Here is a 24,159-nt window from a genome sequence, read left to right as displayed (position 1 = left end):
CCACTGACAAGTGAAATTTGAAATATTCAAAGACTTGCACAAATTTTCACGATTTTTCAAGAATAGCAGATCTACAAGCTCACAGTGTTGAGCTCGTATATCTGCTATTTTTCAATAGTTAAAGCATTAAATAATTGAAGTGAACCCTTGTACCCAGAATTTGGTGCGACGCCCCTGCACTGGTTAACCAGTAGTTTTGTCTTTATGTCTCTGATGTGCTAATCCAATAACCCACCTTTACCCGACTGCACTACATTTTACTTAGAAAACCTTTGCTTTACCGTACCGTACATTATTTTGGTTTGAAGCACAGGTAGATTAGTTATTTCAACCAATCAGATTTCTTCGTCGGCACTACCCTTTGTATAATGCACAATGACCCACCTTTTAAAGAATAGAACGCTGCAAATAAGAAATGGAGTGAAAGCCTTGGAATTTGTGCCTCCGGTACAGATTTATTTGAAACTGTGGCTGTGACATTTTACTGAGTCCAGTCTTCATGTCAGCATTATGTTCAAAAACACTTCACAGATCAGCAGCTTCACACAACATTTGTCAGTGTTTCATGATTAAACACAACAGTAAAATAACATTTTTTAATGTTTCCACTACAGCCACGTAGTACCTGCAGCAGGGGCGTCATTTCATTTTCGCCACCTCTCACCACTTTGTGCAGATTAACCTGATTTTAGTTGGATGCTGTGTGCGTTACAATTAGGGCTGTCACAATTATTACTTAATCGTCTAATCGTGATTATTTGACATTATCGCAATTATTTTGTCATAATCGTGAATGTTGAAAAATGTCAAATCGTGGAAATAGCAGATCTACAAGCTCACAACGCATCGCGATGCGACGCATTGTGATCTTGTAGATCGGCTATTTCCACTATCAATGTTATTTTTTAAGTAGTAAGTTGTCAAATATGTCAGTAATGTATTTGTGTGTTTAGGTTATGTGTCATATCTACCATATGCAACTTCAAAGCCTAAAAGCCAAACAGAAATGTAATTATCAACGACAAAAACACAATTAAATCGTTAATCGCCAATTATTTGAGTGACAATTAATTGTTATGTAAAATGTCATATTTTGTGATGTGACAGCCCTAGTTACAATCCATTATGACGCACGTTTTTTTTTTTTCTTTTCTGCAACCAAACTCTTTCAACCTGGCCTTCCTTCTGGTCAGGTCATTGTAGGCGGGAAAAAACATTTCCTTTGTAGTGAGAATAGGGGATCTACAAGCTCACAACGTGGTGATACACTATTCTCACAACATTTTAAATGTTACGTTTGTGATAACTTAACCCTAGTTTTTTATTTTTTCCTGAAATGACACCTCTGTGAACCCCAGGAGGCAACAGAGAGACGCAGGGAGTTGCACTGAGATATTAGGCAGTGCTTTATGTTTAAAAGCCTCTTCTGTGGCCTGAGGTATTTGGTGCCCTCCAGACTAGGCGCGGTTGCCGTCGGGGCTGCCGCTAGGATCAGCGGTGGCCACACAGCGGTGAGACACAAACACACTCGCTCAGTGAGTAAACGCCGCGCGGTATTTCACAAAGATGAACACAATCCATCTCTCACCGCCCGCGTACGCATGCACAAACGAGCACGCTCGCGGTGGATTTCACGGGACCGCGCCCGCTCTCCTCGCCGCCCCAAAACTTCGCTGCGCGGCCGAAAAAGCCGCCCGCCTCTCATTGAAAACGAATTGCTAGGAGGCGGTGAGCGCGCCTAGTGTGGAGGGAACTTTACTGTTGCTGAACAAAGTGTTTTATATGCAGGCTGTCTCCTCTCTCTTTCTCTCCTTCACTTCTCCTGGTTTGCCATTATGGTGTCCGTAGGAGATCCCTTGTTGGCTTGTGATTGGCTGAGCCGGAGGTAGGGAGCCGCTCTGCTGTGTTCACTTGGACCGCACGGAGGTGCCGAAAGTCAGGGGGACAAAGATTAACGATTCTGTCCCTATCTGGGCGTAACTCGGACACCGCTGAGTCGACTCCGCAATGCTCGACACGGCGTCTCTCTCTGCGGTGTCTCACGTGGCTCAAGTCCACTTCAGACAGCGTGCCTCTGTTGTTTTACAAGGCATCTCCTATGGATACAATAATAGCGTTGAGTTTGGTAGGTTCACTTCTCCTGGATATCGTAAGCCCATTTTCCACTGCAGCTTTAGCATCACACCACACCACACCACACAAAAACATCTACATTTTAACAGTGATTATAACACAATAGAATCTATTATCATGTATTACAACTATATCCTGGTGGTCTAAATGAAAAGTCAGTGAATGATCAGTCATTATGAAGTGTTTGGCCCTGTTTTGGCCCTGCTCAGACCTACTCTGGATTGGTAATTTTTAATACCACGTTTAGTACCACTTTCACACCACTCTACCCAGGTCCTTGTAGTGGAAAACCTGGTACAAGTGGGCATTGTGGAGTGGTGTGGTGTTGGGCCATGTCAGTGGAAAAGGGACTAAACTATCTGTTGAGTGTGGTAGGTAGGTAGATTCACTTGTCCTGGATGTTGGGTTATAGGTTACTTGTCCTGGATGTCAAACTGTCTGTTGGGTTTGGTAGACTCCAGCATGAGTTCGTACAGCTGGCCGATCTGCTCCTCCTGGAACTCTTTCAGTTTGTGTTCCGGCAGGTCGGCCCCGAACCACTCCCTCTGGGCCTCCTGGGCCCCCTGGGGCTCCTGGGCCCCGGCCAACTCCAACACCTGGGTCTGCAGCGTGTCCTTGTAGTTCTGCCAAGAGACCAAACACAACAAATCATTCATGTGTAACGGCCATTCTAGTAGTCCTTTTTTGACAACATCTCCGTTAGCCCCGACGTCTGTTAGAACTGCGATTCCCAGAATTCAGTTTGAAACAACAAAACACCACATTTTTGACCAATCTGTATCTTAATACCATATGGTTGTAATTGGTGTAGCTTTTCTTCAATTATAGATCAATCTAGATCCTGAGGTTTGGGTATGGAGTCTACAGCTTCTAGATCACACACTGGTTCCCAAGCACTGGGTTGGGACCCATTTGTGGTCCCTTTGATTTTTGTGTCATACAATTTGTTTAAATTTATTTTTAAAAGAAATCAACATTCCCAAAAAAGCTAAATCTTTCATGAATTAAACACAACATTTAATTAATTTTGTTCTGTAATTTCATGAAGAAATCAAAGAAAAATTCTACGAAACGTCATAAATTAGAACACAAAAGTTTAAGAAGTAGTGAAAATAGCCGATCTATAAGCTCACAACGTGGCGCGAAGCGTCGCGTTTTGAGTTTGTAGATCTGCTGTTTTCACTAGTTTGGATCCCGGGCAAAGGTCTAAATTTGGGTCTCGAGCTAAAAAGCTTAGGAACCACTGATCTAGAAGTTTCTTTCGGTAATGCATTCTACATTTTGGTGGCAGCTTAGTAGAATGCATTGTCCCCCCACATTTGAGCCTAATGCTGTAGGGAACAAGGTCCAATGAGCAGATCTACAAGCTCAAAACGCACCGTGAAGCTTGTAGATCTGCTACTTTTGATGCTTTTGTGTGCCGCTGCAGTGTGATTAAGCAGGCAGCTAATTTACCAGAGGGGGAAAAAAACAAAGTTAAAATATGGAGATGAGAGGTTTCTGCAACAAAACGCACGGTGATGCAGGGATCAACAACAATCAATAATATGAGAAGAAGTGTCAATCACAAGTATGGAAGATCAATACATTTAAGACGCCACTTAGCCAGGAATTATGCACCAAACGTTTTCTTTAGAAGTACAAATCAATAAACCACAGGCCTGGTGTGAGCCGTGCCATTAGTCACGCCTTATACCGAAGCCCCTAACCTCACCCTAAACTAACATTTGAGAATTAACTTTCACTCTGGCATTTTTGGGGCATTTAGACATGAACACTGTTTTAAAAAAATAAAGTACATTTTGAACTACTTTTACTAAAGTAAAAATCACACCCAGTGTGAAGTGAGCGCTTTGTGCCAAGATGTAGGCCAGATGTAGGCCACGCTTCAGAGGTCAGACAAAGCCAGATGTAGGAGCTGAGCTGTGTTCACTTGGACCGTGTGGAGTTGCCGAAAGTCTGGGGGATGAAGATTTACGATTCTGTCCCGATCGGGACATAACTCGGATGGCACTGAGTCGGCTCAAGCAGACTCACACCGCTCGGCACGGCGACTCGCTCGCTTTAGCTTGCTCGGTGGTATCTCACGTGGCTCAAGACCGTTTGAGACTGCGCGCCTCATCAAACAACGGCTCCTTTACAAGGCATCTCCTACAGAAACAATAATAGCTCACGGTTGAAAACAAGCGCTCCTTTACCAGGCATTGCTCACGGTAGATGAAAACAAGCGCTCCTTTACAAGGCATCTCCTACAGAAACAATAATAGCTCACGGTAGATGAAAACAAGCGCTCCTTTACAAGGCATCTCCTACAGAAACAATAACAGCTCACGGTAGATGAAAACAAGCGCTCCTTTACAAGGCATCTCCTACAGAAACAAAAATAGCTCACGGTTGATGAAAACAAGCGCTCCTTTACCAGACATAGCTCACGGTAGATGAAATAGAGGAAGCGATGCATGATGGGTAACGTCTGTACCTTAACCTTTGCCCTCTGAGTGCTGTAAGAGCATAACGGTCCTCTCCTGGTGGGAGGAAATACAGTAATGACATTACTGTATTCTCCGCAGAGCACAGCCAGGGGCCTGGCAGGGAAACGCACGCTTGTCATTCTGGTCAATCTGAAACGCTTCCAACAGCGTTATTTATTTCCTCAATGGACAAAGACTCAACGACAAGCCATTAAGAGATCCTGTTCTCCGTCCGACTCCCGCTGGTTTGTTTTAAATGAACGGATATGAATATGTCACCATATCATATACCATCTGATATGGTATATATTATTCATCATTCTTTAAGTGGCCATGACAGACTCCACCTTTTAGCCTGTAGCACTTGAGCTGCGTTTCCGACGACCGTATTGCAGACCTATGCAACATGGTTAATATGTCATTTAGATAGCATGTTATTCAATATGGTTAATATGTCATTTAGATTGGTTCTCTGACCACCGTACTGTAGACCTACCGTATGCAACATGGTTAACATGTCATTTAGATAGCATGTTATTCAGACAAATGTACAGTACCTGTTATCCTGTACTGTAGTTTCAATGTGCAGATTATAATGTTGTGATAGAATAATTGTTTAGACTCTATGATCCTGTAGTCCAGGGTTTCCCAAAGTGGGTGCCGGGGCACCCTAGGGTGGCGTGGTGCCAGTCCAGGGGTTCCTCAGAATACTTTGATAATATTTTGAATTCATCACTTCAGTTTAAGTACTAGACTTATAGTAAAACATGTTATGAGTTATCTTTCCATCCACCCCAACTCTTTTAACCAAAAATAGCAGAACTACAAGCTCACAACGCATCACAACGTGCCGCGTTGTGAGCTTGTAGATCGGCTATTTTTGGTGAACCTTCTAAAAGACGAAGACTAAAAGACTAAGACTAATCCAAAAAGACTAGGACAAAAATATTTTGATATTTAGTCGACTAAGACTAGACTAGACTAAAACTATTTCAGACGACTAAGACAGGACTAAGATTAAATGATGTATTATTCAAAAGACTAAGACTAAATCAGAAATATAATAAAAATAATAACACTGCATTCTATGGATGTGTGTACGTTGCTTACTGTAAGTTGCTCTGGATAAGGAGCGTCTGCTAAACGTCTACATTGTTACTATCAAAACCTCCACCGGCTGTCTGTCTGTCAGTCAGTCACGTCACACTTTTCCTCCTACTCTTCTCTCTGCCACCGTTGCCCCTATCCATGCCAAACTTTGCACACATACTCCTTGGCTGCCAAACCACAACAACCCTCATATCTCACATGGCCCTCTTCTAGCGCCACCATGAGGCCGATTCTTGCAAAACACACTGCTACTACAGAGTTTGCCCAAAAATCACATTAAGTGGTACACAGTATGTCTACAGTAATGTCAAACACATTTTTGGACCTATTTGTGTATACATGTGACCTGACGGTCGCTTATCTCCCGATTAGGGAGTCTTACTACTAGTAAATGTGACTTATCAAGTCATCATGTATGAGATGGGTGTGTTTCATCTTTAGATTGTTGATTGATTGAATAGTCTTATTAGCATTTTGCAGCAGCAAGAAAAAGCACAGGAAAAGTACAGGTCAGTACAAAGTCTGCTAAGAGGATTTAAAACCCAATAAAGCACTATGTCTAGTTTCCATTAGGTACTCAATTCATGGGGAATTTAGTATTCAGTCTGCTTAATTGGATGAAATGATCCGCTGGTGTAATTACCCCGGGAAAAAACGCTCCATTTGGCTCCATGTTTACTACGAGACATTACAGCCATTATAAACGGACTGGCTTCAGTATGAATGGTAAATGGTGAATTTATATAGTGCCTTTATCCAAAGCGAGATTGTGCATTACATTCACCCATTCACACGCACGCACGCACGCACGCACGCACGCACGCACGCACGCACGCACGCACGCACGCACACACACACATTCATACACCGATGGCAGAGGGAACCATGCAAGGCACCAACCTGCTCATCAGGAGGAGTTAGGGGTTCAGAGTCTTACACTAAAGCCCTTTGCACACAGGACAGTTGCGTTTTTTTTGTTTGCGGCATGAATAAAACGCATTGGATTTGGTGTGCAAGGCTGTGCGGAATCGGCGCTGCGGATCCAAAAAGGAGTCATAAAAGGAGTGATGAGTTTTTTACCGCATGCGACAAGACGCACGAATCGAACTGGGTTCGATCTAGAAAAAAACGCACGGCGGCAGCCACTCGTCGCACGGCTAATAATAAGCAAGATAATATGTCAATACAACAAATGCATAGGAATATCAATGTAGAAAAACAATAACATAGGTAGACCACTAAAAATGCTGTCTAGCTTTCATGTATGGTCATCTAGGGAAGTGCAATGGGTTTAGGTGGAGTCTGAAGAGGTGAGTCTTCAGGCCACGGTGGAAGCTAGGGAGTGAGTCTGTAGTTCTAATGGAAGCTAGGGAGTGAGTCTGTAGTTCTAATGGAAGCTAGGGAGTGAGTCTGTAGTTCTAATGGAAGCTAGGGAGTGAGTCTGTAGTTCTAAGTGCGACAGGGAGTTTATTCCACAGTTTGGGGGCCAGGAGGGCAAATTGTCTAGGACGAGTGGATTTTTCTATCTGGACTATCTTCCTGTTACAAGTCTCGTGGATGTTTAAATGCCTGCCTTCCTGTTTACTGTAGCTATGCCAGTATAGCTCTCAAACTGGAGTCCGGGGACCCCCAGGGGTCCTTGAGGGGGTTCCAGGGGGTCCCCCAGCTAAAATATTGATGGTTAGGAACCAAATGAACCAGTCGCTGTTGAGTCCATCCATTATGGGTCCATTTGGTTCCGAATGTACACTGAGCGAGTTATAGGGATCCGTGGCCTAATGTCCTTCAAATGAAAATGTTAGAGAATCATTTATGTAGGCAAAATAAGACTATTGTTGACCACTAAACGATCAGTAATTGAGTAAACTAACTAACTGACTAACTGAGTAAACCGTCTGTCAAATGTTTGTGTGTATGTCCGGTCAAATTGTACGCCCACCTCTGAATCATTTCAAGAATATATATAAAAAGATAATATTTAAGAGGTATTCAGATGAGGGGCTGTGTTGACCTATGGAGTCAAAACAGCTCTGTTTTCTGTTTTCAATTAGTTTCAATGGGTTGTTGTTTTTATTCATTTCATTTTGATATTACTGCGGTCATTTTATGTTTTTCTTTGAACATGCAGTGAAGATATTTTGCATTGGCAAAAGGGGGGCAGGAGCTCAATACATTTTACACTTCATCCTACTCCTTTTCGGACATTGTTAATGTTGTTTTTTTAACTTAGGACGGACGGACGGACGCACGGACGGACGGACGCACGGACGGACAGGGGCGAAAACATACTCTCTCCCTGCCTTCGGCTGGTGGAGACAATAAACTCATTCATTCAACTCATTCCAGTGTACATTTCTTTCCAGGCTGGAGGACACACTGGCCCACATATCTTGGTAAAGTGATTAATGGGATTTCCTTTGACGCAGTACAGAGGGAAGTAGACCACTCCCTTCATCTAATAAGATGATGCTAGTGGTGTTAGAGTCAACTTTGCTCTCACCATCTGTCTGTCTGTCCGTCCATCATCAGCTAATGCAGGGGTTTTCAAAGTGGGTGACGGGGCACCCTGGGGTGCCGCGACGGCAGTCCAGGGGTGCCGCGAGATAATTTGATAATATTTGGAATTTATTTGGACACTTGAAAAAAATATTTAGTATCTCAGTTCTAACCAAAATGGCTATTATCTCAACGTTTTTCTCGCAACATAATCACTAAAATATCGTCACTGTCGGGCAGAAACCTCGTATCTCCAAGTTTCAAATGTGTACGTCTTTTGGTAAAGCAAAGCCCTGCTTCATCACACAAGACCGTCGCACAAAACTAGTGTAAACAGCAGATCTACAAGCACACAAGTGCTTGTAGATCGGCTGTTTTCACTAGTTTAGTAATTTTTTTAGATGATAAATACAAAATGAACGGTTTTGGACATACAAGGTTTACACCCGACAACGACAATTATGTGCCTCGGATTAAAAACAATATTTATGGGGTGCCCTGAGACAAAAAGGTTTAGGAACCCCTGAGCTAATGCATTGACTGTTCCCCCACCTTTATTTCCTTTTTGTTTTTTATTTTAAAGGCCAAGAGAGATTGCTGCTATATCGTCGCGATGCGACACGTTGTGAGCTTGTAGATCTGCTATTTCCACTATTTTCATCAATGTTCTTTTTTTTAAAGTATCAAATATGTCCATCATTTCTTTGTATATTTAGGTCATGTGTCATACGTGAATCTGCCATGTGCAACTTCAAAGCCTAAAAGCCAAACATAAAATAATGTAATTGTCAACGACAAAAACACAATTAAATATAACCGCATTTATAATCGTGACAACGGACGGACGGTGCTGCTTGCCGTGATGATCTACTGCAGTGTTTCTCAACCACTGTGCCTGGGGACCTTTGATGTGCCCCTGAGAAGGGTCGAGTGTGCCCCTTGAAACTGCTTGAAAGCCAGAATTGTATTTATCATTTTAAAAATGATTTAAACTAGTGAAAACAGCCGATCTACAAGCACACAACGCCTCGCACCCGGTGCGAGGCGTTGTGTGCTTGTAGATCTGCTGTTTTCACTACTGTTGTGCAACAGCCTTGTATGATGAAGCAGGGAAGAAACGTACAAATTTGAAACTTGGGAGATACAAGGTTTCTCCCCGACAGCGACGATATTTACACCCCCCGTATTATGTTGGTGTGCCCATGGATTCTTGGGACATGAAAAGTGTGCCCATGCAGAAAAAAAGGTTGAGAAACACTGATCTACTGTACAATAGATTGTCTAGTTTATGCGGCAAGTGACATCGGCGCGTCACGACATCTCTCTCTCTCTCTCTCTCTCTCTCTCTCTGCAGAGAGCTAGTGTGTCTCACTGCATCCATTCATTAAGGGGCCGAGACCCCAGCTCGCCCCGTGGGATCCCCCCCCCCCCCCTCCTCAGCCCCCCTCCCCACCACTAAATGGATTAGACTCAACCGCTCGCTCACTGCTGCTGCTCTAATCATATTATTTGGGGTCTCTCTCTCTCTCTCTCTCTCTCCCTCTCTCCTCGTCTGTCCCTCCCTCTCTCCTGACTCCCCTCCCTCGCCCCCCCCCCCCCCCCCACTTCCCTGCCTCCACCCAAGACACAGCAATAAGAGAGAGAGAAAGAGAGCAACTGCTTTTACTGAGCAGTTGCTCAGTAAAAGTCTCAGTAAAAATACTGGTTTTAATGAATGCAATGTTACTTTAAACCCCCAAAATGACTTTTTTTTTTATTGATTACTCACACCATGTAGACTTGAGTTCAATGATGTTTTTAGTTTTTTGTCGCATTCCTATGACAAAGATTTGATTACAATAAATGTACCCCCATTGCGTCCGGGTGGGGACCCTAAATGTATTTGGGTCCCCGTCCGGAATCAATGGGGGTAAATTTATTGTAATCACATTTTTGTCTTAGGAATGCGACATCTTTCTTTTTTTTATTGAACTCAAGTCTCCATGGCGTGAGTAATAAATAGAAAAAAAGTCATTTTGGGGGTAAACTACTCCTTTAAACTAAAGTATAGCCTATGTGTGTGGTAGAGATAGTTCATCCCCAAAATAACTTTTTATTCTATGGATTACTCACCCCATGGAGATTGGAATTCACAGATATTCTTTTATAGTTTTTGTGGCTTTCCTAAGCCAATAATGTGAGGAGACTCTTTGTGTCTCCATAGGGAACCACTGCTGCTCATCAAATCATTGGCTTATAGGAAAGCATGAAGCTTTTTTCTACGGACCCTAACTAAAGACTGGATGATCACGGTTTTAATGTTATTTTTCCGTTGGAAAGAAGACAGAAGTCTTTCCAACATCACCTCCTCTGTTTACACGGGGCGGCAGTGGCTCAGAGGTAGAGTTGCCGTCTTAGAACACAAAGGGGTTCGAACTGGGTTCCCTGTTTGATCCCGGGCCCCCAGAGTTAGCGTGGAAGAGTCCTTGAGCAAGACTCTGAACCCCTAACTGCTCCTGATGAGCAGGTTGGTGCTGCGCATGGTTTCCTCTGACATTGGTGTATGAATGTGTGTGAATGGGTGAATTTAATGAATCTGTGTGTGAATGGGTGAATGTAATGAATGTGTGTGTGAATGGGTGAATGTAATGATTGTTTGTGTGTGAATGGGTGAATGTAATGCACAATCTCTGTAAAGCGCCAAACAAAAAGTGAGGGGCTGTTCGGATGTGGGAGGAAGAAATGCACGTACGTGTGCGCACGCGCGCGGCGCACACACACACACACACACACACACACACACACACACACACACACACACACACACACACACAGTAATCACCCATCCACTTCATTAGAGAGATTACCTGCCCCCCCCCCCCCCCCCCCCCCCCCCTCTCTCTCTTTGTAATTCATAATTGCATGCAGAGTAAACATTGGGCTGTGGCTGCGATCCCCTGTCCTCACATAAAACAGCTCTGGCTGGCAGGCGTTTTATTTTGGGGACAAAATGATTAGTGGTTCTGTGAACCTGTGGTGTCACATGATGTATGCGAACATGGCTTGGCTGTCATCTGCAGAGTGGGGCAGGGGGGCCAGCTGGGGGGGGGACAAAGCTGGCTGCCATCAGCCCACATCAGGGCCCAGTTCTGGGTCCGATGGCTACCTCCCCAAAGTCAACAAAGGAAAGTTGCTTTGATTATTTTAGATTTTTTAGATTTTTTATTCTGACCATCAGGTCGCACAGTTACTACCAGTAAGACTCCCTAATCGGGAGATAAGCGACCGTAGGTCGCTTATCTCCACAAATAGGGCAAAAATGTGTTTTTCCAAAATGTTCCTGATCCATGTTGATGACATGAGTGTAGACATACTGTGTAGTGATTTTTGTGATTTTAGGGCAAAATCTGTAGGAGCAGTGTCCAAAAATGTGTTTTTAAAAATCGGCCTGAAGGTGGCGCTATATGGGACAGATTCATGTTGATGGGATGAGTGTAGACATACTGTGTAGCGATTTGCGTGATTTTAGGGCAAAAACTGTAGGAGCAGTGTCCAAAAATGTGTTGTAAAAATCGGCCTGAAGGTGGCGCTAGAAGAGGGCCATGTGAGAAATGAGGGGTGGGGTCTCCGCGTTGCCTTGGCGGACGAATAGGTACCGGCCCCGGCTCTCCCGGACGCTCCTAGGCCGAGTTAGGGCATTTTATGTGAGCTGCAGTGGAGGGGGTCCTCCACTGGGGGCGCCACCACTTTTGCATCCGTTCTGGAGCAGCAGGAGTGGGTGGTCCCCAGGAATTCCCCGTGAGCAGCCCCGTGGGGGTGGTCATTTGGTCATTTTTGCACATTTGGTCATTTTTTACACCTGGGGGTCCCCTAGGGACCTGGGGGTCCCTGGAGCTCCGGGGGTCCTTGGAGGTTGTAGTTTGGCAGGTAAGGAGTGTGTGTGCAAAAGTTGGCATGGATGGGGGCAACGGTTGTGGAGATATGAGCAGGGCAAAAGTGTGACGTGTGACGTATGACTCACGGACGGACATTTTTTTACACCTGGGGGTCCCCCAGGGACCTGGGGGTCCCTGGAGCTCCGGGGGTCCTTGGAGGTTGTAGTTTGGCAGGTAAGGAGTGTGTGTGCAAAAGTTGGCATGGATGGGGGCAACGGTTGTGGAGATATGAGCAGGGCAAAAGTGTGACGGACTCACTCACTGACTCACTCACTGACGGACAGCCGGTGGAGGTTTTGGTAGTAAATGCGACCTACGGTCGCAATGAAAACCTACACCGGCTGTCCGTCTGTCCCTCACGTCACAGTTTTGCCCCTACTCTTATCTCCAGCACCGTTGCCCATATCCATGCCAAACTTTTCACACACACTCCTTGGCTGGAAAACCACAACCTCTGCCCCTGATTTCTCATATGCCCCTCTTCTAGCGCCACCATGAGGTTGTTTTCTGAAGTATAAATGCTACCTGACAGTCTCCCCCGATTAGGGAGTCTTACTGGTATTAGGACTGTAAAGAAGAAACTGCGGCGGCACAAACGTTTGTATTGGAATCGTCAAATGATTGTATTACTGTGGTAAATACATGGTAAATGGTGCATTTATATGGCGCTTTATTCAGTGATGTTTTCTTTACCGGAGGGGCGGTCATTTATTGATGTCACGTTGAGGGTGTATAAATAGTAGTCAGTTTTAGTCTTTGAAAATGTTAATGAATGCATAGGAGCTGAAACTAAAAGTTTGCTTTGAATTAGTACAACCCTCTTCTGCTGTGTTGGTGCCTGAGGCATTGTTGCATGCAGACAGGTTAACAGTAGCAGCCCTACTGAAGCCAACATGCTGCGTTCAGTGCAGGCATCTACGCGAGGTGTGAGGAATGCATTTGCACACTCCCTTGTAAAGCTGTTATGCAAAGTAGCCGGTTGGGGTTACCGTTTACGGTCCCATCCTCTTTTACAGTACACTTTAAGACATAATAAGACATAATAAGACATAATAAGAAATAATGTGTTGGTAATTAGAGCTAATATATTTTATTAGACAGAAACAACGACAGAATAGTAGAAAGAGCGAATACATTCTCTGGCACCGGCACCTGCCGCGGAACTGCAGCAGCAGACACTGCCGCACGACCGGCAGTTCGCACTGCATCGCCGGCGATAGGACCAGCAGTCCCGCCAGTAGGACCGGCGGCCGCCGCATGGACCGGCAGGTCCCATAGCGGTAAACTGCCCGTCCGTGCGGTGGTGGCTGCCGCGGCAGTTACCAGCGATGCCGGTCCTACCTACCGCTGGGACTGCCGGTTGAACTGCTGGTCTGTGCAGCGGTGGTGAAGCAGTCTTATCACTGGCTATGCAGCGCGACTGCTGGTTGAACTGCCGGTCGTGCAGCGGTACCTGCCGCTGCCAGATAATGTATTCGCTCTTTCTGCTATTCTGTCTTTTTTTTATCTAATAAAATAATATTAGTTCTAATTACCAACACATTATTTCTTATTATGGCTTTATTCTGTCTTATTATGTCTTATTATGTCTTAAAGTGTACTGTAAAAGAGGATGGGACCCCGTTTACTTGGCTCATAATCTCTCGAGACAGCCTCAGAGTCGCTATGCTTCTGAAAAAGGAAGAGAGACAGACCGAGTGGGCATCCCCTTTACTTTGACGACAGCTCGTCAGATTGCTTGGCTCATGAATCGAAGGGTCTCAAGAGGGACACGGCACGCGTTGTAGCGTGCACATCCGTACCGTACCTGCGTGTGCATGTGAGAAAAAAAATGACAGCCAAACGCTGTTGTACCGCGTTCAACGCCCAAAGCACCACTGGCTTTATTTCCAAAGCGTTTCACATACTGTAGATTGTGCATTACATTAACCCATTCACACACAGTCAATACATCGATGGCGGAGGAAACCATGCGCAGCACCAACCTGCTCATCAGGAGCAACTAGGGGTTCAGAGTCTTGCTCAAGGACTCTTCCACACTAACTCTGGGGGAGCCCGGGATCGAACCGGGAACCTTGCGGTCACTCTACCCCTGAGCCACTACCGCCCCAAAACTCCAGCCATGTGAACATAAGATTAAATAAGAACTTGATCACTAAAGAAGTCCTAGACCATTGATTATCGATGCTTTGACTTCAAAATAAGTGCAAGTCTAAAGTTACCATTGGAGAACATTTAACTTATAGGCATCAAACTAACTAATGAATGAATAAAAAGGTTTTTCTTTTTATGGATAAAAACTTCAATGTGAAAAATAAGTAACATTTCACTTTAATTATACAACGAACAATCAAACACGCTAATCTGAAATAAAGTAGCCTCACTTCCATCATCTGTGCTGAAATTCAGATCATTCTCCCGCTAATGCATTTTTAAGTGGATTTAATTTGCTTGTTTTGGTAATTAGGAATTTAAAAGCGAAACAACTGGAAAAAAGAAACAGTGTCACCATCAAATCACAGAGGAAAGCACTTAGGCTGTAATCATTACTGAAAATATTTCTTTCCAAAGTGGTCCTCGATAGATAGAAAAACAAATACATGGAAATAAACCAATCTACGTAAACAAACTAATTACGGGTTATAATGCCCTACAAAGCCAGAGTTGGGTAAGAAACTACAATTACACAAAGACCCAGAATATGCCCCCTCCACCTCCACCATACGTCAGAGGGTGAACCACCCGCCCATATGGCCCGGCCAGTCACCACACCAGAACATCTCAGCCTCCCAGGCACTAATAGAGTTGTTCTAAACCTGTGGGTCGGAATGATTAGCTTAATGTGCAACACTGTTTTCTCTCTCAACAATAAACAAACTAACATAAAGTTTAAGGGTATAAAGGGTATCTGCACATTTCTAAAGTGGACTTTTTAATACCTCTAAAATTACAAATTAAACATTGGCCAAATTGTCAAATATTAAAGGCAGAAATTGTGAAAATAGCAGATCTACATGCTCACAACACCTCGTGTTTGTGAGGCGTTGTGAGCATGTAGATCTGCTATTTTCACAATACAACCATGTTATACCAAATATAATGCCTCAACTCTTAGTGCTCGTCAGGGCGGGGGGTTCCCAGTTAAAAAATATATCCACGACTTTCCAACGCCCCATAGTGCATTGCGCAGACGCAGTACCGAGCTTCCGGCGCCGCAGCAGGAAACAGGTGGATATATTCTTTTGGGGGTCGCAGCCTGAAAAGGTTGAAAACCACTGCTCTAATACACGCACACTAGACAGCAGTGGTGGAAAAAATACTCACATATTTTATACTGCAATATAGAAATACTCTATGATACAAGTAAAAGTCCGGAATTCAAAATGTACTCAAGTAAACGTATGCAAGTTTTGGCACCAAAATGTAAAGTACCAAAAGTATAGGTAGAAAATGTTTAAGCATTGCTTAAATAGCAGATATTTCGATAGATCGGCTATTTTCAAAGGAGAGGGGGTCATATTTCTTTATGCATACCGGTATTTCCCCTGCACCTCTGATTTTTTTCCAGATTAATGTCAAAATCAAATCAACTGACTACATCTATAAAAGAAAAACATTATTATTATTGAAAATTAGGCGGGGGGAAATGATGGAACAGCTTCAGAACCCTGGGGGGAAAACCTTAGGACCTCACTGAGATCCTGACTCCTGCCATCGGGACCCCAGAGCTTGGGATAGTAGCTAAATAAACTCATCAATACTTAATTAACTATTTGGATTAATCAATAAAGCTGTAAAAGAAAACAAATGTACAACTGTAGTATTGAGCCTTTCAGAATGCTTTTAGTCAATCTATGGGCAAATCAAACAAAATGGACCCGTAACTCTGTACATTACGTAGACTTACAGAGTTACGGGTCCATTTGGTTTGATTTGTACACTGACTCTCACAATTAAGTTAACACTGGAGATGTACAATGTAAGATTGAGGTCACCGAGATTACAAAAAAAAGAAAAAAAGAAGAAAAAAAATAATAACAGGAACATGGTATCAAATCCAGTGGGTGCTCAGTGAGTGGCCTAAAGTGTGGTCCAGGGACCCTAAGGGTCCCTTTTGGGGGTTTCCAAATGACCCCATACAAGTCTCTGAGAGTGTACAGTGTTAAAGGAATATTTTACTTTCGAAACATGTTTGGGTTCTACTCAGTTTCATCCCAGACAAGTTTTTAAGTTGCTTGGTTCAGTATTTAGATATTTGATGTTCATTTTTATCAGACCCGCCCCGTTCATATACAAACCCAATGTAACTTCCAACTCCATTTTAACCATGATAGATTCATTGAGTTTAGCCTTGGCCAGGAGGAGGAGATGGGCAGTGATTTGGCCACCACTGCCGACCCTGCCATCAGGAGGGTGTAGCGGTTCAGAGTTGAAACACCTGATGAGGATGGTTACCGCCTGAAGACATCAACTCTTCCTGGCCAAGGCTACATTCACCAAATGTGAATGGAGGAGAAGCATCTTTAGATGTAATTATACTCATTGAAAACACCTGTCTGTATTATAATTATAATTTGGGGGAAATGAATGATAAAATGATAAAAATGTAATTAATTAAAACATAAATTAAAATAAACACGGCCCCTCACATATTAGAAGGTCAATGTCAGCCACCAGACCAAAGGACATGTGTTTTCAATTAATCTATCATGATTAAAATGGAGTTTGAAGTTACAATGGCTTTGTATATTAACGGGCGACGGGCGTGTCTGATAAAATGAACATCAAATGTCTAAATAGTGAATCAATCAACTTAAAACTTTCTGTGGTGTAACAGTAGTAGTGAAGTAGTCACTACAATGACCCCAAACATGTTTGAAAGTGAAATATCCCTTTTAAGTATACCTGTCCTGCAGTGCCATCATGTGGCAAGAAAAGGCATGTGCAGCTTTCAGATGTGGCAACAAAACATATTGTAGTCAAACATGTGTCCAAGTCCTAACAACAGTAGCCTATAGGGAAACTCACTCACTCACTCACTCACTCACTCACTCACTCACTCACTCACTCACTCACTCACTCACTCACACTCACACACACACACACACACACACACACACACACACACACACACACACACACATGCATTCATTCATACATAGAGATCCACCTAAAAAAGAATATTGTGTAAAAAAGCATTCAGATTCCATAGCATCTCAAATCATAACTGACTGAGGAAACATCCCACTGTACTTCAAGCAACTCTGACTTCAGAAGGTTGACATTTCTCTATTATAAATCCTTGTTTTGAGTGGTCCCACAATGTTCTATTTTTTATCTGTACATACATCAGGGATTGACACTAATAGAGGAACTTGCCCATCGGGCAAGTACGGGTCAGTAAATCGAATCGTCCATTATAAAATGATAGGTGTACGATTTGAATTACAGTTCAATTTAACACTTATTTTGTTTTACTTCCTGGGGCTTGTGGGATAAAAACATGTCATACCTAATTTTGTATCCAAATACCTACATAGATTGAATATGACTATGGGTTCACGCCTATTTTATATTTTTAAGTGTAGCAACAGTGAAAACAACATATTACATCTGGTGTTGTGTTTATAGACAGTTGCGTCCTGCACAAACAATCACTTGCCGGTCGGGCAACCTGAAAGTAAACTCCACCTGCCCTAAAGTTTTATTTAAGGCAAGCCTTAGTGTCAATGCCTGATACATGCATTCCCTAGTTTATTCACTCACGCACTCATTCATTCATAAATGTATCAATGAATAGAGGGTATGCGCGTGACATCATCATCATACCCGGATATGCAGGAACGCCTACTGAGTGGCAAAACAATACTTTCTGGCCTTGACAGCCCATACATCCTAACAGAAAAGTCCTGCTTGATTGCATTAAACAACGTTAAACTCACTTTGCCACTCACTTTGCCATTCACTTTATGCATGGGCATACCCTCTATTCATTCAACATGTTTTTGCAGTTCCTCACCTCCCATTCCTTCATAAAGGCAGCAGCAGTCTTGTGTCTCCTGAACTCATTAATACACATACTGTACATTAGTTTCTCACCTCCCATTCCCTCATATAAACGCCACCACCTCAGTAGGAGCAGCTGTCTTGTGTCTCCTTAACTCATTAATTCATACATACTGTACATATTAAACATGTTGTACAGTAGTTCCTCAGTCCTTGCCTCCCACTCCTTCATAAAGGCACCACCAGCAGCAGCAGCAGCAGTCTTGTGTCTCCTGAACTCATTAATGTACACATTTCTTACCTCCCACTCCTTCATAAAGACCACCACCTCAGCAGCTCCAGCAGTTTTGTTTCTCCTGAACTCATCCTTCACATACTGGTCCCCCAGGGCTCTCAGATCTATTGGCAGGAACCTGTGCAGCAGCAGGATCCTCTTGTACAGGGATCGAACCCTGGACACGTGAGCCGAGGCCATGCCGGTGGTGCACTGGAGTGTCTGTCAGAGGACCTTCACACTTCAACCTGTTCACACACTGTAGTTATAAACTACTACAGCTGTAATACTGTAATAATACTATGTAATGATATACTAGATGTTGCCAGGCAGAATGCATCTATTTACATGCTCCTATTTGTTGTGATTGTTGCATAAAACGCCGATCTAAAGCACAGTTAAAACAGCACTGCTTCAATGATGTTGTGTAATGATGTGTGTGTCCTTGTTTATCCAGGAAGTGATACTTTGCCCCCGCAGAGCTGACATGTGAGTTGATTTGTTTCCCTATACTGACCTCTAGTGGCCAGTTACACTATAGCATGATCTTTGACTATAATCATCAATATCAATAAGCAGTGGTGTAAAGTAACTGAGTACATTTACTTAAGTTCAGTACTTAAGTACAATTTTGATCTATCTGTACTTTACTCGAGTATTTCCAATCTCCAATACTTTTACTTCCACTCCACTACATCTTGGATCGAAATAATGTAATTTTAATCCACTACATGTATTTGAAAACTGCATTACTTTGTAGATTCATTATTATTACAAAACATACATAACCCACTTCAGCCCTATGTATAAACACTTTGGCTATTTGAAAATAGCAGATCTACAAGCATTGTGAGCTTGTAGATCTGCTATATTCAAAAGACTTTTGGTACTTAAGTACATTCTGTTTGACCAGGTAGATTATTGTAATAATAGGCATTCTTACAATACTAGATATACTGTTAATGGTCATATTATTGTACCAAGTTCAAATACTTATTCAGTGAAAAGAAAAAAGTCATTTAAGCCATAGTCTATTGGAAAAATTTACCACTTAACATTCGTCTAAATACTAAATAAATCAGCCTTTAAGAAAAAAGTGCTGAGGTATTTACTGGAAAGCAGTTAAGGATTAGCTTTAGGCTAAATTCATTTGTAAGTTATTTCCTACCAGTATTTGTTTTAATCTATTTCATATTGATGTCACTAATGTGAATTAATGCAATTTAATGTTTAATGTATTTTGTAATATGATTGCTATCAATGCTATGGCATCAGCTAATGGGGATCCTTTTCAAATAAACAAATAAACACATTTCCAGCAACGTCATCATTAACAGCCAATGAGGGACCAGCATTCCTGGTGATGCCAGTGGTGATGTCACTGGCATCGCCAGTGGTGATGCCAGTGGTGAGCGCGCTCTGCTGGCGCACAAGTAGGCCATACATGGTTGGCACTTAGACAGCCTAGGCCTAGGGTTATATTATTTTTAGAGGGCTTACTGTTTTCTTTTCTTATTTAAAGGGCTGCGGGCTATTCTTTTGAGTGGTACTAACCGCTCCTGGCTTTGTCTGTTTGTAAAACCTCAGATTGACTAGCCATGAAGTTCAACAGTATTCCATTTGTTGCAATAAATGGTTAAATGTACTTTGATGTGAGTGTTCCTGACTAAGGCATAGGCTACACAGAGCTGGATATTTCATATATCCCGGTTTTTCAGATATCCACATAGAAAAATATCTAGGTCCACACGACAAAGATATCTAGGTCTAACAAGCACACACACAGTAAAGTCTTCAGAGATATCCGGGTTCCCTGTCTACACGGATCCAGTGAATGGGATATTTTTCTTATTTATCCGGTTTCAAAAATATCCAGCTTCGCAGCCGAAATATCCAGCTTCATGTGGCTGTAAGCCCCAAACGCATACAAAAATGTCTAGCTTCAGAAATATCCAGCTCCGTGTAGCCGGCGCCTAATGGCTACACAGAGCTGGATTTTTCATATATCCCGGTTTTTCAGATATCCACATAGAAAAATATCTAGGTCCACATGGAGCTGGATATTTCATATATCCCAGTTTTTCAATCTCTCCACTTATATCCGGTTTAAAAAATATCCAGTTTCACAGCCGAAATATGCAGCTTTGTGTGGCTGCAAGCCCCAACAGCACAAAAAAATGTCTAGCTTCAGAAATATCCAGCTCTGTGTAGCCGGCACAGGCCCTTTCACCAACCCCACCTAGGGCATGGGCACTGATGACGCAGAGGAGAGAGTACGCCCCCAGCGCCCACTTCGTCCCCAGCGGGAATTGAACCCAAGGCTTCTGTGAGATGACGCTCACAAAGCGCTACAGACTTCTCCACGTGCAGTCGTGCACAGTCCTTTTTCCCAACTTCTGAATGCAGTAAGTCAATACCAATGCACTAAATACTTTACAGTATATCAACTGTATTGGCTGTTTTTGTTCTAGTCTAATTCATAGAGAAGGCAAGGCATGGCAGTTGTATTGGAGAACGATGTAAACATAACTGTTTATGTATTTAGTTTGTGGTGCATCTTGGTGTATACGTCAATTTTGTGAGTGTCTGTCTCTCTCTCTTTAGCACCCACTTTAGAGGGTGAGTTGTTATATAATTTATATACTTGAAAATGTGTTTTTAAAGCTAATCTCATGGACCAATTTTTAAAACAAATCTTCTCTCAATCACCGCCAATGACGAGATTATTTTATTTCATTTATTTAATAACCGTGATGGTGCACATCTGCTGTAAAAGAATGGGATCCGGTTCCCAACAGGAAAAGGGAAGAAGGAGTGATCAATGTTCTTCCCATGTTAAATGTTGCAGGAAATATCTGTGTGAGCTTGTAGGTCAGCTATTAGTGATTTTATAATAAACAAATAAAAGTATCTTCAAATCTACTGGTAGCCAAAGCAGAGATCTGTGCTGCAGCGTTCTGTCATATTTGTCATTTTGCAGTTGTTTTCAGACCATCGAGCGTTACCGTAGTCTAAGTCTTGGACTTCACACCTACTTCCACAATACAAGTAAAAGATAAGAAATTAAATGTGAGAATACATCAAAGGAATGCAAATAAAAGATGATAATAATTATTATGTCAACAGTTAATAGGCCTATATGTGTAAATATAAAAGGTGCACCACAAAGTAATGGGCCACAAGTCAATTAAGCAATTCACCCTTTGTTGAGTCCCGCCCGTTGTCCCGCCCCTCTTCACACCCATTGGTTGCTGTGTTATGGTGGGACAACAGTCCTTTCTCTCCATCCACTACCATTGAAATTCAGTTGCTTCTTATTGTTATTTTGTGTATTCAATTCTCATTTTAAACTTGGTTTCAGTAAAAAAGGAGCCTCTGGGCAGTATAGTGACTGGGCATGTTTTTAAATGCTTTTATTTCTCAAAAAATTATGTTTTAACAAATTCAATATAAAAAGGGCGGAACCAGGGCGGGACAAGGCAGATAGAGCCTGCTGGTTGGTCAGTCAGGGACCAATCAGAATGCTAACAAAGGGTGAATTGCATACTATGACTATGTTAAAAAATCACACTTGTGTGAACTGAACGGTGGAGGCTGCGCGTGTGTGTGTATGCGTGTGTGTGTGCGTGTGTGTGTGTGTGTGTGAGTGTGAGTGTGCCTGGCCTGAACAACAGCGCCCCTCCCTTAACATGTGTGGTCAGAAAAGGTACTGCAGGCTACATACAGACAAGCACACATACATAACCACACACGGCCACGTATAGGAGACGGTGTGACCACCGCTCAAAAACATACACATAACTCACACGTCATTGATGAATGCAGCAATGTCACCCGATTTTACTTTCAAAAACAAGTTTATTCTAATGTCTTCAAAGTTGTCACTTATATACAGTCCATTGAAATGGTCACAATGTTAAATACAATGCATATACGTTTGTTATTTATTGAAATATGCTGGTTTGGGTGTGATAACCAAGTAGGCCTATATGTTTAACAATTCCTTCTAAAGCTTTTTAAAGTGTTAAAACAATTAAACAACTTATTTTACATACAGTCAAGTCTTCAAGCGTTGTCCTTTTTAAAAAAAAATATCACATCATGAAGATTAATAGTAATTAATTAATAATAAAAAGAGAGAGAGATAAGAAGTAGGACTTGAGACATTATTTACATTTGGTATAAAAGCAACTATAAGGCAGTTAGACAATAACATGGATATCATTTATTACCCAAGTTGTTTCAGTTTTAGTGTTAATTCTTTCAATGGATTAAATGTTGTTTTATTTGATGGCCTCCTTGCCCTGGCAAAAAATAAAAAAATAAAAGTGGCCAGGCCATGACCCTGAAATGACCACACACTCACTCACTCACACACGCGCTTGCACACGAACGCACACACACATGCACAGCCACACGCACAGCGACACACGCATACACAGCCACACACAATTTGTACATTTTGAATAATATTTGAAGTTCAGGCCTAAATGGGTTTACAAGTCCATAAATTATCACTTAACTGGCATCTGGTGACCCCCCCACAAGGCATCTGTGGACTCCCCCACCCCCCCCCCCCCCCTAAAGATTGTTTGGGTCGTGGACACATTTTTATGTGTCGTGAGTAAATATCCCCTTTTTTCTGTCTCCTATGTTTAAAAAATATAAACTGTATGTATTTCAAAATTATGTATAAAAATTTTAAACAAAAACAAGTCACAACTTTTCATCAATTAAAGACAATTCCAACATAAAACAAAATCAAATAAAATAAAATAATTTCCATAAATACATTTAAAAAAGGTTTAAGGGCACAGACACATCAAAGTCTATGAGGGCGGTTTCTGCCGTCTATGAGGGCGGTTTCTGCCAACTACGCTTTTCAATGGCAACAAATTACCACTCCGTTCTCATTGAAAGGCATGGTCTGAATCCACCCGCATGGGTTAAACTCCAGGTAGGTGTGACCGCCGCACCCTAAGAATAGTGAAAATGGCAGATGTACGAGCTCACAGCGTGGCGCGAACTCCGCGAAGCGACACGTTGTGAGCTTGTAGATCTGAAATATCAAATTCACCCTCCCCTACACAATGTCTTCATGAAGGATTGGCTGTTTTCAAATAGATTATAGTGATTGTAAAGTTGAAGTAATTCTTGTTTTTTTTAAAAATGCTTCTCTGTGTCAGACCCCAGGAAGATGAGCTTTTGTCATTTAAAAGCGTCATTTATAATGGGTTGATGGGTTTTATAAACCCAAGGGGCCCCCTACTGGCGACAGTGGTGAGGATTATTATTATTTTTTTATTAATTTAGTTTTCAATTTAATACAAATAGCGGCCCATAGTATCTACATATAAAGTTACAGGCTATTATATTTAGTAATTTCCAATATATTAAGGGTCTCTAATCTCCTAATCTATGGCCCCCCCCCCTCACAAAAGTACGGGCCATTTTGATCTGAAAACCCATGCAGAATAAGGTGTAATTTGGCCCCTGTTCAAAAGCTAAAAGAGTAGGTACGTTGTGACGTTCTGACGCTGAGTTTCTCTATATGGAGAATAACATCGGGTCATCTTAGAATCGTCTCACAAACCCCAAAACATTTTGAGCAATGAAACGTCTTCAGTGCATGCCTTCTCAGTCCAGCAGTGACATCATCTAAACAGGTTAAACTCTCTCTCTCTCTCTCTCTCTCTCTCTCTCTCTCTCTCTCTCTCTCTCTCTCTCTCTCTCTCTCTGGCTCCCCTAGTGTTCG

At 42.5% G+C, this 24,159-nt stretch overlaps 1 protein-coding gene across 1 annotated transcript; it reads right to left on the bottom strand.

Annotated features, from left to right (window-relative positions):
- Positions 1 to 1,080: 1,080 nt before the first annotated feature.
- sdhaf3 (succinate dehydrogenase complex assembly factor 3) lies at positions 1,081 to 18,829 on the bottom strand. The gene is made up of 2 exons (XM_080735159.1): positions 18,432 to 18,829; positions 1,081 to 2,756 (listed from the first exon to the last, which is right to left on the bottom strand). Exons 1-2 carry the CDS (start codon positions 18,603 to 18,605, stop codon positions 2,547 to 2,549), a joined length of 384 nt encoding a protein of 127 aa, XP_080591285.1. The 5' UTR covers positions 18,606 to 18,829; the 3' UTR covers positions 1,081 to 2,546.
- Positions 18,830 to 24,159: the final 5,330 nt, after the last annotated feature.

Source organism: Nannobrachium achirus (assembly GCF_963921795.1).
Source record: "Nannobrachium achirus genome assembly, chromosome: 10".
Lineage (NCBI taxonomy): Eukaryota > Metazoa > Chordata > Actinopteri > Myctophiformes > Myctophidae > Nannobrachium > Nannobrachium achirus.
This window is presented reverse-complemented; position numbering and strand designations above follow the sequence as displayed.